The 15,308-nt window shown below is 37.8% G+C and overlaps 1 protein-coding gene across 1 annotated transcript in view; it reads right to left on the bottom strand.

Annotated features, from left to right (window-relative positions):
• The window catches only part of CNTNAP2 (contactin associated protein 2), an 830,415-nt gene that overhangs the window by 50,848 nt on the left and 764,259 nt on the right, over nucleotides 1–15,308 (bottom strand). Inside the window, exon 16 of the mRNA XM_071736230.1 lies at nucleotides 10,278–10,448. Within this exon, the coding sequence (XP_071592331.1) occupies nucleotides 10,278–10,448 (171 nt within the window). The remainder of the gene's footprint in view (nucleotides 1–10,277; nucleotides 10,449–15,308) is intronic.

Below are 15,308 nucleotides of genomic sequence, written 5' to 3'. Positions count from 1 at the left end.
TAAATTATATGTTGTATTTAAGTCTATTTTCAAGGGTATGTGTGTAGTTCTCCTTTTTGTTTTGAAGAACTGCCTCAGGTCTCTTTACTGTCAGCCTTGAATTGTTTCCCAAAAGCCATCTGTCTGCAAGGCTGTAAAATGAGAACCCCCTAGTAGACTTTTCATCATATTCTGAAGCAGCTGATGGCACTATTATTGCCTGTGGGTATCTTGAGTACAACCCCATGCAGGATTTTTAAAGCCTCTACAAGAATGCTTCTTTTTTTTGCAAACTCTTGTTCTTTATTTTTTTAAAAGGAAGATTATTCTCCCTTTAAAAGAGAAAAAGAAAGTGGAGAGAATTGGCAAATAGTGATATTTCAAGTATAAGCCTGCAAATCTTGGCTTTAAACTGAAATCTGTATCACAACCTGGAAGACTTGAAATGAGAAAATTATTCACTCTGACATAGGAGTACCATTTCTACAAATTCGTATTATATTTCTATATTTAATCTTATAGTTAGGGAAGGAACAGCATTCCAGAAAAATCTAATCAAAGTCTTTTCAGTCCATGTACCCGCTGACATGCTGAAAGTTAGAGAAGGCAGTACAATGTCCCTGGACTGTGTTGATCAATCAATTGCAACCTGAAAACATGACTGTCATAAAACAAAAGGGAGGAAACTTACTTGCTACACTGATGGACTGAAAAAACATGAAGCATGTCAATGAGAAGAGCTTTGCAGATGGGCAAAAGCTGCACAACATGTCTCAAATGTAAGTTATGTTGCTGGTTCTGACTCTATTATCAGGCTCAATTGGAAAGAATGGTGGAGTCTACAGATTAAGTATATTCTCCAGCCACAGGCAGCTCTGGGCAAAGTGATTGTTACTTATACCTTAACAGAAATGGATGGACATCTGGTAACAGGCACATTACTCAGAAAAGGAAAGAAGGAATTATGGGCCCCCCCCCCAATAAATGAGACAGGGTATCTGGTGACAACTGATATAGAGAGGCAGTGGTACTCAATGATATTTTTGTCTCCAGATTTCACTGAATATTGCTCTTCCCATATCTCTTGAGTCCCTGAATCTCAAGGCAGAGATTGAGGTATGGTATGTTCTAGGTCAGGTTGGATGGGGCTCTAAAGCACACCATGCTGGTCCCACTCCTTTTTCCTCTACCCCAGCTTCACTGCTGAGCATGGTGATACAGTATAAAGTATTCCTTGGCCAGTCGTCAACTGTCTTGGCTGTGTCCCTTTCCAACTTACCTACCTTCAGCCCACCAGCTAGGGAGAAGTGGGAAAGAAAGATCTGATGCTGTGCAAGCATGCTCAGCAATAGGCAAAAGACCGGTGTGGCATCAACAGTTTTAGGCACAAATCCAAAACGCAGCAACATACAGGCTGCGATGGAGAAAGTAAACTCCATCTCAGCCAGACCCAGTACAATATCAGATTTGTTCAGAAATTCAACATAACTAATTATGCAGAAGAGTAGCCATTATTTGTTTTTTTTTCCTAAGTACAGTTTACTTTTCAATCTCCCTACGTCTACAGTTGCAATCCTTGCATGATGTGATGTCTTGACCATAGCCTCGGTCGACATGACAGTGGTATTGTTCTGAGAGTGATTAAAAAATATCTAAAATACATGTGTACATGTGATTATTTGTTCACAATGGCCGAGAGAGACAGAGCAGGAATTTTTCATAAACACATAAAAAATGAGCTGCACCGGTCATAGAGATTTCTACTAGTCAGTCACTTTCTAGCTCATTAATTCTTTTCCTAACTATAATTTTATTTTCTAGTCTACCAAATACCACAAAATCCAAGCCAGCTATTCTAATAAAAAATAATGGGGATCAGATATTCAACAAACATCTGAAATTGCCTAATTATTGTATGAAAAAGGAAATAAATGTGAGTTTTAATTTATTCAGTCAGTACAAGGTTTTGTGATGGAAACTTTGTAACATTGAGCAAAGGTGATTTTTTTTCCTGTGTTCCTGCCACATGTATTCACTCAATAAACTGTCTTGTGGCTTAGTTTTACCCTTTCTGTGCTTTGTGCAATTACATGTAATGAAATCTGACTGTTTCTTTTATTGATCCAATTTTTTAACATCTCAGGTCATTGTTAGCTTTCTGTTCAGAATGTGTAAATGCAACTTTAGCAAAAAAAAAAAAAAAAAAAGCCCTTCTCACTCTTTGTTCTTCGTTTTTTCGCTCTATTCAGAGCCTACCATTTCCTCATATTAAATCTGTGAGACACTTGTCCATAAAAAGGGACACAGCTGAACCACTCTGTAGGAATACCTGGATAGGCTGGCAGAGTGGGCTAACAAGAAGAAGTTGAACAAAGACAAATGTAAGGTCTTGCACCTGGAAAAACATAATCCAGGCCTGCAGTACAGGCTGGGATATACCTGGCTGGGGAGCAGCTCCACCTGGGGGTCCCAGTGGACAGCAAGCTCAGTATGTATGAACAATGTGATGTGCAAAAGAAGTGCCACTAGTGCTTGCCAGACCATATCTGGAATACTGTGTTCAGTTTTTGTCTTTGCTAAGCAAGATGTAGATAGGCTGGAGAGGGTCACTAAAATCACTAAGATGACCAAGGAAGCCTGATGGTCAAGGAAAGGCTTAGACAACTGGATTTGTTCATCATGGAGAATAGAAGGCTTAGAGGAGACCTTACTGGACATCATGTTCCTGTACTAAGTGGTGGCCACAAATAGGATGGAGACTCTCTTTTTACAAGGAGTCACATGAAAAAGACATGTTAATATTTACTTCTGGGCAGATTCTGAGTGGACACAAGAGGAAAACTTTTCAGTTTGATCCTTGTTGATAAAATGCAGGCTCATAATCTCTAGTTATTATGATGCTGCCATCAAGAAAAGAGACACTGACAGAAGAGTGGGTGCTTACAAGATGCTAAGCAGTAGGTGGAGGCTCTCCAGACACATTGGTTGTGAAAAAAAAGGAGAGTGCAACCTCATTTTTTTCTGCCTGTGTCTATTTATGTCCTTCTCTCCCATTATCCTTTTTATGAAACACATACTTTCATCTCCTCCTTTGTATTTTGTGCTCTTACTTCCTCTGATACATTTTTATACTCTTCAATGGAACTTCCTGATGTTTTGGTTGCCTTACATCAAAGGGGATAGTATCTAACTTCTTTAGGATCCTTTTGAAGCCCTATTTGTAGAACATAAATGCTGGCTGTAAAACATGATGCAACAATAAGATACAAACTGTAGACTAAAGGCTTCCAGACATATTCCCCCCTTCACTTTTCTTGCTTGTACTGTGAAAACAACAGAACAAATATTCTATCTCTGTAAGGGCAACATCTGCCAAGTATCTTGGACAGTTTGTGAACTGTAAACACATCTGATGAACACATCTGGCTCACTGACTAAGGCCATAAACAGAATTCAGTGAAAAGGTTGAAAATTAATACAGAGATGCAAAATGTGTCTAGAGCCAGTGGTTTATGTATCATATATCTTTATATGATCAGGTCTTACATCTGTAGTCACTGGAATCCTTTCCATTGACTTTAGTAGACTCTGGATAGAAGAGAAAGCTTTCCAGGCTTTGAAATCAACTGTCTTACCCACCTTTCCCACTTACGCATGGACAACTGAATTTAAAGATTCACAATGTCATCTCTAAATTACCTGCCCTGCTGCCCTCATTTGCACAGAGAGCTGCCCATGCCAATGCTGACATGCATCATTGACAGCTTATTCCTGGCAGCTGAAAATATGTGGAAAGGCCTATGGATGCTACCCTGAAGTTCTGTATTGGAACAAAAGACCTGCTTTGTGGAGGCCACTTCTCAAGAGGTGGAACTAAATATTAAAGCCCTCAAAACAATATCTCAGAGAGAAATTTTGAACCTGATTGCAATGCAGGAATTACTGTGTAGTTTGGCTGTCTGTTAATAATCAGGGAGTTGTCAAAGCTCATGACCATATTTACAATAATTGGACTTCCAATAATGGAAGATTTCATCCTTTATCTAATTCCCAAATGAAACGGCCATTTGAACTAATAAGCAATGGTTTCACACATTTGACCAAATTAGTGTGCAAATCTATGCCCAAGATTGCAGTGATCCCTGACCTAAGTGCCAAATGAACTTAGCTCTGGAAGCTGCACAGCTACATCAGCATGATTCTGCACCAAGAATAATTAGTTCTGATGAGACACTATACTGCATCTAGGATCAAACCCTGAGTGCTGATTTATGTGGACGTGCTATCTTTCTTAGAATTAATTCAAGTATCTCTCTAACATGGGAGTTCATTGTACAGCCTAGACACATTATTCATTTGCCTGTGGGTTAACAAGTCCAACAAAACCAAAAAAATAATGTAACTTTACACTCTCTTGGATCTTCTACACTAATTTATGTAAGTGTCAAGAAGGAAAAAAAAGATGAGTAAAGTCATCACTTAACACTCACTTCTCGTGGTATAAACCCATCCACAAGACAGAGTAACAATGAGGCTCAATGTCTTTCTAAGGCTTTAGAACAATCTGATATTCTTAACAATCTGATTAAAAAAGCCGTTGGACAGTCACAGAATCACATAACCATTACGTGTTGGAAGGGACCTTTAAAGATAATCTAGTTCAGCTGCCCAGGGACATCCTTTACTAGATGAAGTTATTCAGAGCCACCTCCAATCTGATCTTGAACACTACAGACATCAACAACTCCCCGTAACCGTCTCAAGGCTGAACAATCCCTACTTTCTCAGCTATCTTCATAGAAAAGGTGCTCCATAGAAAAGTTGGCCCTCTTCTAGACCCATTTTAACAGGTCCATATCTAATGCTGGGAACCCCGGAGCTGGATGCAGTACTCCAGGTGGGCTCTCATAAGAGCAAAGTAGAAAGCGATGATTAGGTCCCTCAGTTTGCTGGCCACACTTCTAATTACATAGCCCAGGCTACGATTAGTAACCCTGTCATGCGTATACCTTTCCATACTATTCCACTAGAACCTGTGCTATGATCTTACCAGGCAGAGAGGTGAGGCAACTGGTTAGTAGTTTACAGTGTCCTCATTTACACCCTTTGTAAAAATGAGTATGTGTGATATTTCTTGCTTTTTCCAGTCACTGGGGACTTATGCCATGACATTTTAAATATGATCGAGAGTGGCTTGCCTGCCATATCTCTCAGGACCCTGGGATGCACCTGGTCAGGTCCTGTGGACTTATGTATGTTCAGTTTCTTCAGATGGTCTTGAATCTAAATTGGGTTATGATGGAAGGAACTTTGTTTCCCCAGTTCTTGCCTTCAGGTTGAGGCACTTCAGGTATGTGGGAATTGCAGTTACCATATATGTAGATAAAATATTCCTAGTGAAAAAGTACAGTGACTGCTATTAGCATTAACGTTTTGATGATATAAATATAAAGTCAGATTTTACACGAGTGATTCTGCTCAGTGAAATTTTTGTTGCCAGGAGAAGACATTTTAAAAGAGATTTTACCTTTAGTTAAAGGCAGTCTAGAAATATGAATAGAAAGGATAAGAAAAATTAACTTCTTGATGAGAGATAAAGGAAAGAAAACTTAACACTGAATGGCTTTAACCATTAAAAGTTTGGGTAAAAAAATGATACCACAATATTTAGAAAAGATACTAATAGAAATCCAATGGTGGTTTTGGCAAAGAAACTAATTTATGGTGAATAACATTTATTAAAATACTCTAAAAATTCATTAGGAACACAGAACTCCTCATAGTGTCTAAAGCTTCTTGTAACCTTTCCAGTGTGTTTTTATATAGTGTTTCTGGTTTTGAATTGTAAAAGTATCCTGCAGACCAAAAAAAAAAAAAAAAAAAACCAAATCAGAATGAGAAACAATGTTAAAATTTTTGTCAAATGCAGAAAAGACCATCCTCTGCAGTACCTGCCCTTCTCATAGTTTTGATTCTTAACATCATGGTTTTGATCCTTTCCATCATCCAGTCTGCAGCCTGTCCCTGCAGTATCTACATAAAGCGGCCGCAAACTTGCAGTGACATTTTTGTCAAATAGACAGGGAATTACACAAACTGATAGACATTGTCCTGATTCAGCAACAGCTGCTCTTTTCTTATGCATATGACTATTTTGTCACACTGTAAGAGAAGGATGCACAAAAATAATTTGACTTGCTCTAAATTTAATATATGTTATTGTCCTTCTTCCACAATACTTTCACATCTTCTCTCTTATAAGATTTACAACTGGACCACTAATTTCAACAACTGAACAAATAATAAGTCTAAATCCTAGCTTTCTGTATATAGGAACCAAGCATTTTTGGATTAATGGGAATTACATGTGTTAAAATCCTTCTTTCTTAATTTCCTTTTATGACTCTTTAAATATATTTTCAAATATGTGTCTGACTGATGGGACAGTTATCTGTTTTCTTGTTCCTTCATTCCCTGTATTATATTAGACTCCTTCTACTATAATAGTCTTCATTTGTTGTCTCCATTCTGAGCCCTTGAAATTCATTATCCTCATCTGTGGAGTTTTAATCTTAGATATTCTCAGATATTTTAGATATTTGTAATCTTAGAAATTAGGATCTGTTAATGAGGCTGGACATCCATAAATCCATGGGTCCTGATGGGATGCACACATGGGTGCTGAGAGAACTGGAGAATGTCATTGCTAGGCTGCTCTCCATCATCTTTGGTAAAGTCTTTGGGAACAGGAGAGGTGCCTGAGGACGGGGAGAAAGCAAATGTCACTCCAGTCTTCAAGAAAGGCAAGAAAGAGGACCCAGGTAACTATAGACTGGTCATCCTCATCTCCATCTCTGGAAAGGTGATGGAGCAACTTCTTGATGCTGTCTCCAGGCACATCAAGGACAAGAGGCTTCTCAGGAGCAGTCAACATGGCTTTACGAAGAGGAAGTCATGTCTGACCAACTTTACAGCTTTCTATGAGAATGCAATACAAGCCAAAGTTAGGAAAAATAATTTTTGAATGCAAATCAGTCCCCACCTTGAACTTTATGTGAACTATAAGTGACTTGTAAGAGGTGTACATAAAATGACTATTAAAGTGGCATTTATGGTGATGAGAAAAGCATCCCAGCACACTCGAGATGAGAAGATGGCCTTAACTTCCCCACAGCCTATTGTCTAGTATTTTCTATTGGTCAGTTTTAGCTATTTCCTCAGCTGCTATGTTTATTTGCTGCCTTTGGCTTGCTCCTACATTCCAGCCTGGGCATCTATCCCCATGTCTTAATTATGAACAAGGATACAGGTGGGACTGACCTTCTCAGATGGGTCATAAATTTCTCTTTTTAAGTATCAGGCTTTTCTGCATCACCTATCTCACCTGAAAAGGAGCCTTATCTTTAAAAGGGTGGAACTTGCTGTTCTTTAGACTAGGGTCTTCTGGTTTGTAATTTTCATATTGTCCTGGAATAGGATGAGATTTTGCAAATAGTGCTGTAAAAATATCTTGGTCAAAATTTTCCCTAAAGAAATGCAATGTTTTCCCATTTAATGTGATAACTTCTTACTGGCCTCTGGGATGAAGATTTTCTCAGTGTCCTGTGCATTCTTTGACATGTAGCTACTACAACATGGTCTCCTAGGGAGTTGTTTCTCAAAAAACAATTGGCCTTCTGTGAGGAAAGCAAAATAACAATCAAAAGAAACAACATAGGTCCAGACAGGAAAAAAAAGCACTGGAAAATGTAAACTACATTTATATTAACATACGGGAATCTAAAAAATATCATGTGGAAAACATTGATATGGTGGAATTCCATTTTACAAGGACTCAGGAGAAAGAAGTGATGAAGTTACTAAAATTTGTAATAAAATATATTAATCAGTCATGTGTTAGAATGTTCAGTCTTGGATGAATGAACACGGTCTAGGCAGAAGCAAACAGCAGTGGGAATCATGGTCCCTCGTCTGTCAATGCTTCTTGTCTGATTTTGGAGATATTACTCATGTCTCCACTTTGTAGCCTAGAAACAGTGAAGTACAAGAAGAAATGTAGGACTTTTCAAGTATAAATGCTAGGTATTGGGATGCTGTCAGTATCCCTTGCCCACAGAGCAAGTAGATCCATCCTGCAGTCATACTACTGCTCTCGCTAGCAAGCTATTCCATGTAATCCTTTTCACAGCAGCCAAGTTCACTGATCACTCCCTGGGGAGACTGCTAGGGTAGCTAGCATAGGCAGAGGATATCCTATTTGTATATCTCCAAATGTAGGTGCTGTAAATATTACTATCTTTCTGCAATAAGTAAATAACAAAGCTCCTTCCTCTCTTATATGCTCATGCAAGGATCAAACACAAGCTGACCTTTACCTCCCTAAGCCTCATTTTAGTTTCTGGTTTTGTGTTTTGTGGGTTTTTTTGGTTTTGTTTGTTTGTTGTTTGTTTGGGGTTTTTTGGTTTGGTTTGGGCTTTTTGTTTTTCTTTTATGAGTTGTTTTTTTTCTCTTGTTTACTTACTTCAGAATAATAACAGTGAGACACAACCCATTATTATCTGTAAATTGCTTGGAGGTGCCAGGATAAGAGGAGCTGCAGAAGTGGGCCAAGTATCTTTTTCGTTGCAATTGTATGACAGTGTCATTAAGAGAGTTTTTTGGATACTGTTCACCACAGGCTTTCTACAGCAACAGTCCTGCAAGCCTGTTACAAACCAGTGATATGGTAGACACTTTTTGTCCAAATTCTCAAGAATGTGCCCCTTTCAAAATTAAACTCACGTTTAATGATATTCAGTGTGAACTGCCACGTGCTTTCTTGAAGTGGCGCATCATTTCAGCAAGCGACTGCAGCATGATTATTATTTAAACCGTGTTTAGTTCAAAAGAATGGTAGTCATTGCCAAGTTACCTTTCTTCACTGATATTGCCACCTTTTAGCTAAATGAACAGCATGGCTGGTCTGATAACTACAGTGGCTGAGAACATCTTCAATACAGTAGAAGAGCAAGAAACTCTGGAGATGCCTAACTAAGCCGATTTATATTGGGATTAAGTAACATCAACTGAATTCCTTGTAGAAAGAGGGAAAGAAGTTGTTACCCACTTGGAACAATGCACTTTACTCTCACCCAAAGGAAAATTAAGGTACATTTAAAGGGGGCTTCTGGTGGTTTCTAAATTTCCACATTGTAATGGGTGTTTTTAGACAGTGAAAAGTGTTGAAAATGGCTCATTGTTTTAAAATTCTATGTGCATGTGTAGATAACATTGAATAAACAAAAATTTATTATTAGAGCTATGTAAACAATTTGTGCAGATAACATTGAATCAACATAAAAATTTGTTATTAGAGCTATTAACAATTTATTGTCTCTCAACATCAGTGACTTTTGTTCATCAATATTTCGAGCTGGGTCCTTGGCTTGCAGAGTAGCTCCTATAGCACAAAACTTCCCAGTGCTGGAGTGCAGGGAGGCAGCTTGCTGCACCCATGTAACCCTACTGCTGTAATGTGCCACTGGAGTCTGTAACAACAGCTGCATGCAGCACAGCAGGAACTGTGTCACTGCTCCCGTTTAAGGCAGGGTAAACTGGGTCGAGGGAGAACAAAGAAAACAAAACATTTTTGTCCCCTAATTTAACTGCTTCAATTTCACTACACAGTAATCAGGTACAGTGGAGGATTTCAGCATCTTCCTGGAAAGTTTCCCCCACGGCCATTAAAAATGGTTTAAATAATGAAAGTATTTTGCCTCTTGATTTCGTTATGCCCTCTTTTTCTTACCAGTGATTTTATAAACAGATAATGCTGATATTTATTCTGATGAGACTTTTTTAGGACTTTTAAATATTATATGGAAGGTTTATCTCTTTGCCTCCTTACAGTGCTGATTAGAATTGTCTGTCTATTTCATTCTCTGCCATATTTCCAAAACAACTGTGAGATAAAACAGAAAAAACACACTGAGCTGAAGACATACACTTTAAAGAAACAAATCTGTTATGAAATGTTGAAAAATCTTTTCACTTCAGTGTTATTTTTATAACTTTTATAACAAGGGTACTAGTTCTACCCTTGTCTGTATTTCTCCTCTCTGTAAGCAACTTAAATGCACATTCAGTTGCTCCTCCCAAGTACGGCAACTTGCAGATATGTCAAGCAGCTTTATTTGGAAGTTCTGCCCAAATTTAGTGATCTTATGCATTTTACTGAATGATATGTAATTCTTGAAACCTACTATCTGACATGACCCTACTTCATGTGCAAGGAAAAGGGATGGGATGCACATACTTACATTTTAGCTCCAGTTTGATGAAGTCAGTGTTCCCCAGATTCTCAAGAAACACCCCATCTGAGGCTGATGTTTTGAAATAGAAAGAGATGTCTGCACTGGTTTCCCCTTGGAAGGTGGAGAAGTGAAGGTATGATGATGAAGTAACAAAAGAAGCTGCATTCCAGTAATTCCCTGCATAGGGAAGACAAGAAAGGTAAACATTTCAGTGCTCCCTTAGTGCTGTCTGAAAAGTTGATGATTTGAACGTCAATATATGCAACAGTGCTGTCTATACTGAAAAGAAACCCAAGTGCCTTGATTTTACTATGACCTTTTTGTTTTCCTAAATCTGGATCATCAGATTTCATAAGGTTAATAGTATATTTATTTTAAAGTTCCCTATGTACCATATTCAGTCATACACAAGTGTGTTGCTATTACGTGTTTAGAATACTAAAAATGAATTAATGGGGCATCAGAGGGATGGGCAAAACCACTAATTTGGTGACTGCCTCTCCTCAGGCACGTTTTGCTTTCATACGTTGTTTCATGTGTATTTTATCTGCCTTCAATTTTCCTCTGTTTCTTCAGAAAATGTAGCCATGTCTATTAATATCTATCACAGCAAAAATCCAATAAATGAAGCTAAGCATTACAGACACAATTAACATATGCTCCTAATAACATATGCCCAAGCTTTGAACAACCTGGTCTAGTAGGAGGTGTTCCTGCCCATGCAGGTGCATTGGAAATAGATGATTTTTAACGCCCCTTCCAACCCAAACCATTCAGTGGGTCTATGTCTCTAATAGTCCCCTAACATTTTTTTAAAAATTAATAAGATATAGATTATAGAGTAAGCTAACTAGATTCAGAAGTTTATTAAAATATCACTCATTAACTCACCACAGCTGAGTCCTTAGTATTCCAGCTAATAAACGCAATAACAAACTACTTTTCATTCCAATCAAAACTCCCAGCTTCGGTTTTCCATTATTTGATTTCTGAACTTAGTGATAATACTATTACTTCTCTAGTTAGCATTGGATGAGTATGAATGAATATGCTGAACCTCCAGAAGCTCAACACTGCTTACATGTAACACTGCCGGCCCACACCGAAGTCCAAAGTCTTATAATTTGTGTAATTTATTAATCTCTATTCAAATTTAAATTGAACATCTGCATTAACAGAAGGTGGCTGAAATACATGCATGCATACAAGGCAGTATCCTTCTATATTTCTATATTCTCCTATATTTCTATATTTCCCCTACATCTAATTCTGCTTGTCTCGGGAATGCAAAATGAGAAGCTTTGGAAAAAGACAGTTTTCCATTTACTTTAACACTTCTCAGCAGGAAAGCTGTAATTGAGACTTTGTGTGTATGTGTGTATATGCAATGTGTGAGCAGTGAAAGGCAGATGAAATGGGCATTCATAACACAGATACATGGCTTTGTGAATTAATGTTAGGATAGGGCAGCGGGTTTTGACAATGTATTACTGTTTACTCTACTTAGACAAACTGGTAATTCCCAGATTGAATATTATTAATAGTTTCTATGGAAATGTCAATACTCTCTTCATATCATAAAAAGGCTTGGGCAAGAAAAGTCTGCTACTTAATTGCATGGTCTTCCTCTGAAAACATACCTAGTGATAAAACAACACAGATTTAAAAAGGGTTTTATTTTCATTCATGGTCTCAGCTCTTTTTCCATCTCTCACTTTTCAGAGAGCTTCCTCAGATTAGATAGTCATGGTCTAGGAGCATGACTGCTTCCTCAATAATTTATTAATGCAGGATTCAGATGGACTTCCATAAATGGCTTCCCACTTTCAGGTGTACTTTTTCCTCTCCTGGGAGCTATAGATATGCCAGATACTTGCATACTCTCAAAACAGGTTTTATTACTCTTGCTGAATAACCTCACATGAAATAAGCAGGATTTAGACAAAAAGTCAGGACTATATTAATGCAATAGTTGTAAGGACCTGAGTTAGCTGCCCTGAATAACCTGGTAGAAATGCTTGCATGTTTTATTAATTTAATAAGTACTTTGGTCCCCCAGCTTTACATTTTCTGAATAGTACTCAAGTTATAAGCCCAAACCACAAAGAACACACAACAAACAAAAGAGCTGTGAGAGCTACAGGGAACCTGCTACGAAATGCAAAAACTAATGTAGAAAAATATCTCTTCGGAGAGAGGGCCTCCAGTCACCTCACTCTCACAAATGAGATCAGAGTGAATATCAAGCTATGTCAAGCTAAACAGTCTGACTGTAATGGACTCTGTTCTCAGTCTTCCTCCTCTGTGCAGGAATGCAGATCACAGCCCAAGCCTTCCTGCCAGCATAATCCATCCATCAGTCACTGCATACAAGCCCCATATTAGCACCATGCTCATATTTTCCATGAGCCTCACATGGCTCAAGAACTAAAAGCTAGAGACCTGTCTTAACCAATCCCTTCCATAGATGTATTGAGAATAGCTTTGCTGAAAGAATCATAATTTTGCTTAATTTTTTCAAAACCTGGTGCAATGAGACCCTACTCCCTCCACTGCAATACAGTTTGTTATCATCTGTAACTAAGAAAATAAAGAGTTGGAGCTGCTATACGAAAAAGCAGTTTAATTTGTAATATTTACTTTGTATCTTTTTAATTATTATTAATTATATCATCATATATTATTATTATAATATTATGTATTATTATAATATGTTATTATATTAATTATTAATTATATTATTATTATTTTAATTATTATTCTATTTAATTATTATTCAAAGGATTAAATGTGATTTAACATAGACAGTGTTTGCAATTCTGGGTCACACTACGTTAAATCCTTTACTATGTCAGCACAAAGCCCAACTACAGACTTGCCTCTACAGGGAGATAATTTTCACTTGTATGCAACCTCTCCTTTATATAGTCACAGGAGAAAATTTCATTCCCTTAGTTTTTTGAAATAATTTTTGGTAAATGTTTTGTAATGTTTTTGCACATTGGCATAAATTCATCTCAGAACACATTCAGGGGAAGAAAACATTTTTTTGAGAGCACTATGTAAATATATAATGATTTTTTGTTGGAGACGTTTTGGAAGAAAACGGACATGTGAGCAATCCTGACTATTTGGCATTAGCCAGAGTAAAGTAAGGGCCTTGAGGCCCAGGTGCAAGGTTACTGAAAGATCAGCTATGTGCAAAAGATAAGGGAGCTGGCAGCAGAAAAGAAGAATAACAGGATGGGAAAGCATCTCATAGACAACACATAAAGAGTTGTATTTAACCAGTTAGATAGTGCACTGCTGCATATGAAAAATGTGTTGTACCAATTAGCAATATGCTTATATTATGTTATCAACCTGACTGTGCATAAAAGGGCTACCGCTACTCTCAATAACCTTCGACTACATTAATCTGTGTATTGTCCACTGTTCTCCTGCAATTTTTATCATAAAATGGTATATTTTGATAAGAAAGGGACTTCCTAAGGAACTCCAGAATAAAAATCCACTGTATACATTTTTGTATGGTTACTTATTGGGAACAGTCACTATGCCTAGTCACAGTCACTATGACTTATCAGTCACTTTGCCTCAAAATTTCTTTGGCACATTGTCACACTCCTTTCCTCAAATAGTTTGAACATACTGGTTCTACAGGCATTCTTCTCCCACTTCAGGCTGAACAAGAAGTAGATGGAGGAAACTGGGATTGGGACTTAAACTACAAGGCAGATGTTATAGCAGCAGGGGTACCAAAGTAATATGAGGCAGGAAAGGCAGTTTATTTCAAAAGAATACTCTAAATGCTAAGTTTGCAACATTCATCCTGTCCATAATTATTGTGTCCTGATAATTTTCTAGATCTAACTGGGCCTTATAAATAGTATGTTTATGGGACATGATTTAAAAAGTTTTTCAAACAATGTTCTGCTTTGTAAGAAAGTCACTCAAGGTAGGACGGACAGTATTTTTCAGGGACACAGTAAGCTTGGAAACATTAAGATGGGGAAGGTAGGAGGTCTATTTTGCAGATGTTCCCATCCCACCCAAAGAGGTGCTCGAAGACACACCATCACTTTGCCCTTTCTTCCTCTAGATAGCTCAAATACCGTAATAGCCAAAGAGGACTTCCATTGCAGAAGATAGCTTCATAGGTAACAATATAATGTTATTTTCTTCTTTCTAACCTCAACTATAAATCTGTAGTGAAGACCACAAGTCTCTTGTTCAGCTATGGTTTTTTTTTTTTTAGGCTTGCTTAGTCTTTAAATTTGATTTGAAACATTTAGACAGGTACAGAGCATGCTGCTATTATGGACACACAAACATAAACCAATCAAGGCACCGTCCAAGCCTTTTCAGTTGTTTGCAGCCTATGATAAACCTAAAGTATGGCTGAGCTTCCCACAAAGCTGCATCTTTCTTGCTGGTGGCATTAACCCTTAGGACACATGGCATGCAGAGGCAGGCAAAGGAAAAGCTGACCACAACCCCAGATAAAACTGTCATGGATGTTTGCCTGGATCCAAGAAGGGGTCAGAGCAATAGTTGTGCCAGAGGCACCACATAACACTTCATGTTTCTGTTTTCAATTTGTATCAAGGTTGCTAATAGCTCTGGTTATCTGCTGTGGAAACAAAAATCCAACTCATCAAGATCCTGCAAAACAGCCTTATCTCTTTCTCATTAGTTTTGCTAACCCCGAGTTACTGTGTTATTTGTAATTTTTATGGTGCAAAGTGTCTCTTCTACTGCTCCATAAGGACAGTTTTATACAGAGCTCTGTGCTATAATTACAAAGGTATGACTTTTGCAAGAAACACGGTAGTCTGTAGCCACAAGAAATCACCCAGACTACAAAGATTAATGAGCAGGGACACCTTAGATCTCAGATAAAAAGATGAATAAGGACATGAAGATTTTTCCCATGAAGTCCCACCTCCGGGAGGAGATGGTTGCCATAAAATTAACAAGGACAAATTCACCTGGTCCTGAGTTATGCAACATGGACTGATATCTTTTAATGTGTAG

The sequence above is a fragment of the Heliangelus exortis genome, chromosome 2, assembly GCF_036169615.1.
Source record: "Heliangelus exortis chromosome 2, bHelExo1.hap1, whole genome shotgun sequence".
In the NCBI taxonomy this organism is placed as follows: domain Eukaryota; kingdom Metazoa; phylum Chordata; class Aves; order Apodiformes; family Trochilidae; genus Heliangelus; species Heliangelus exortis.
This window is presented reverse-complemented; position numbering and strand designations above follow the sequence as displayed.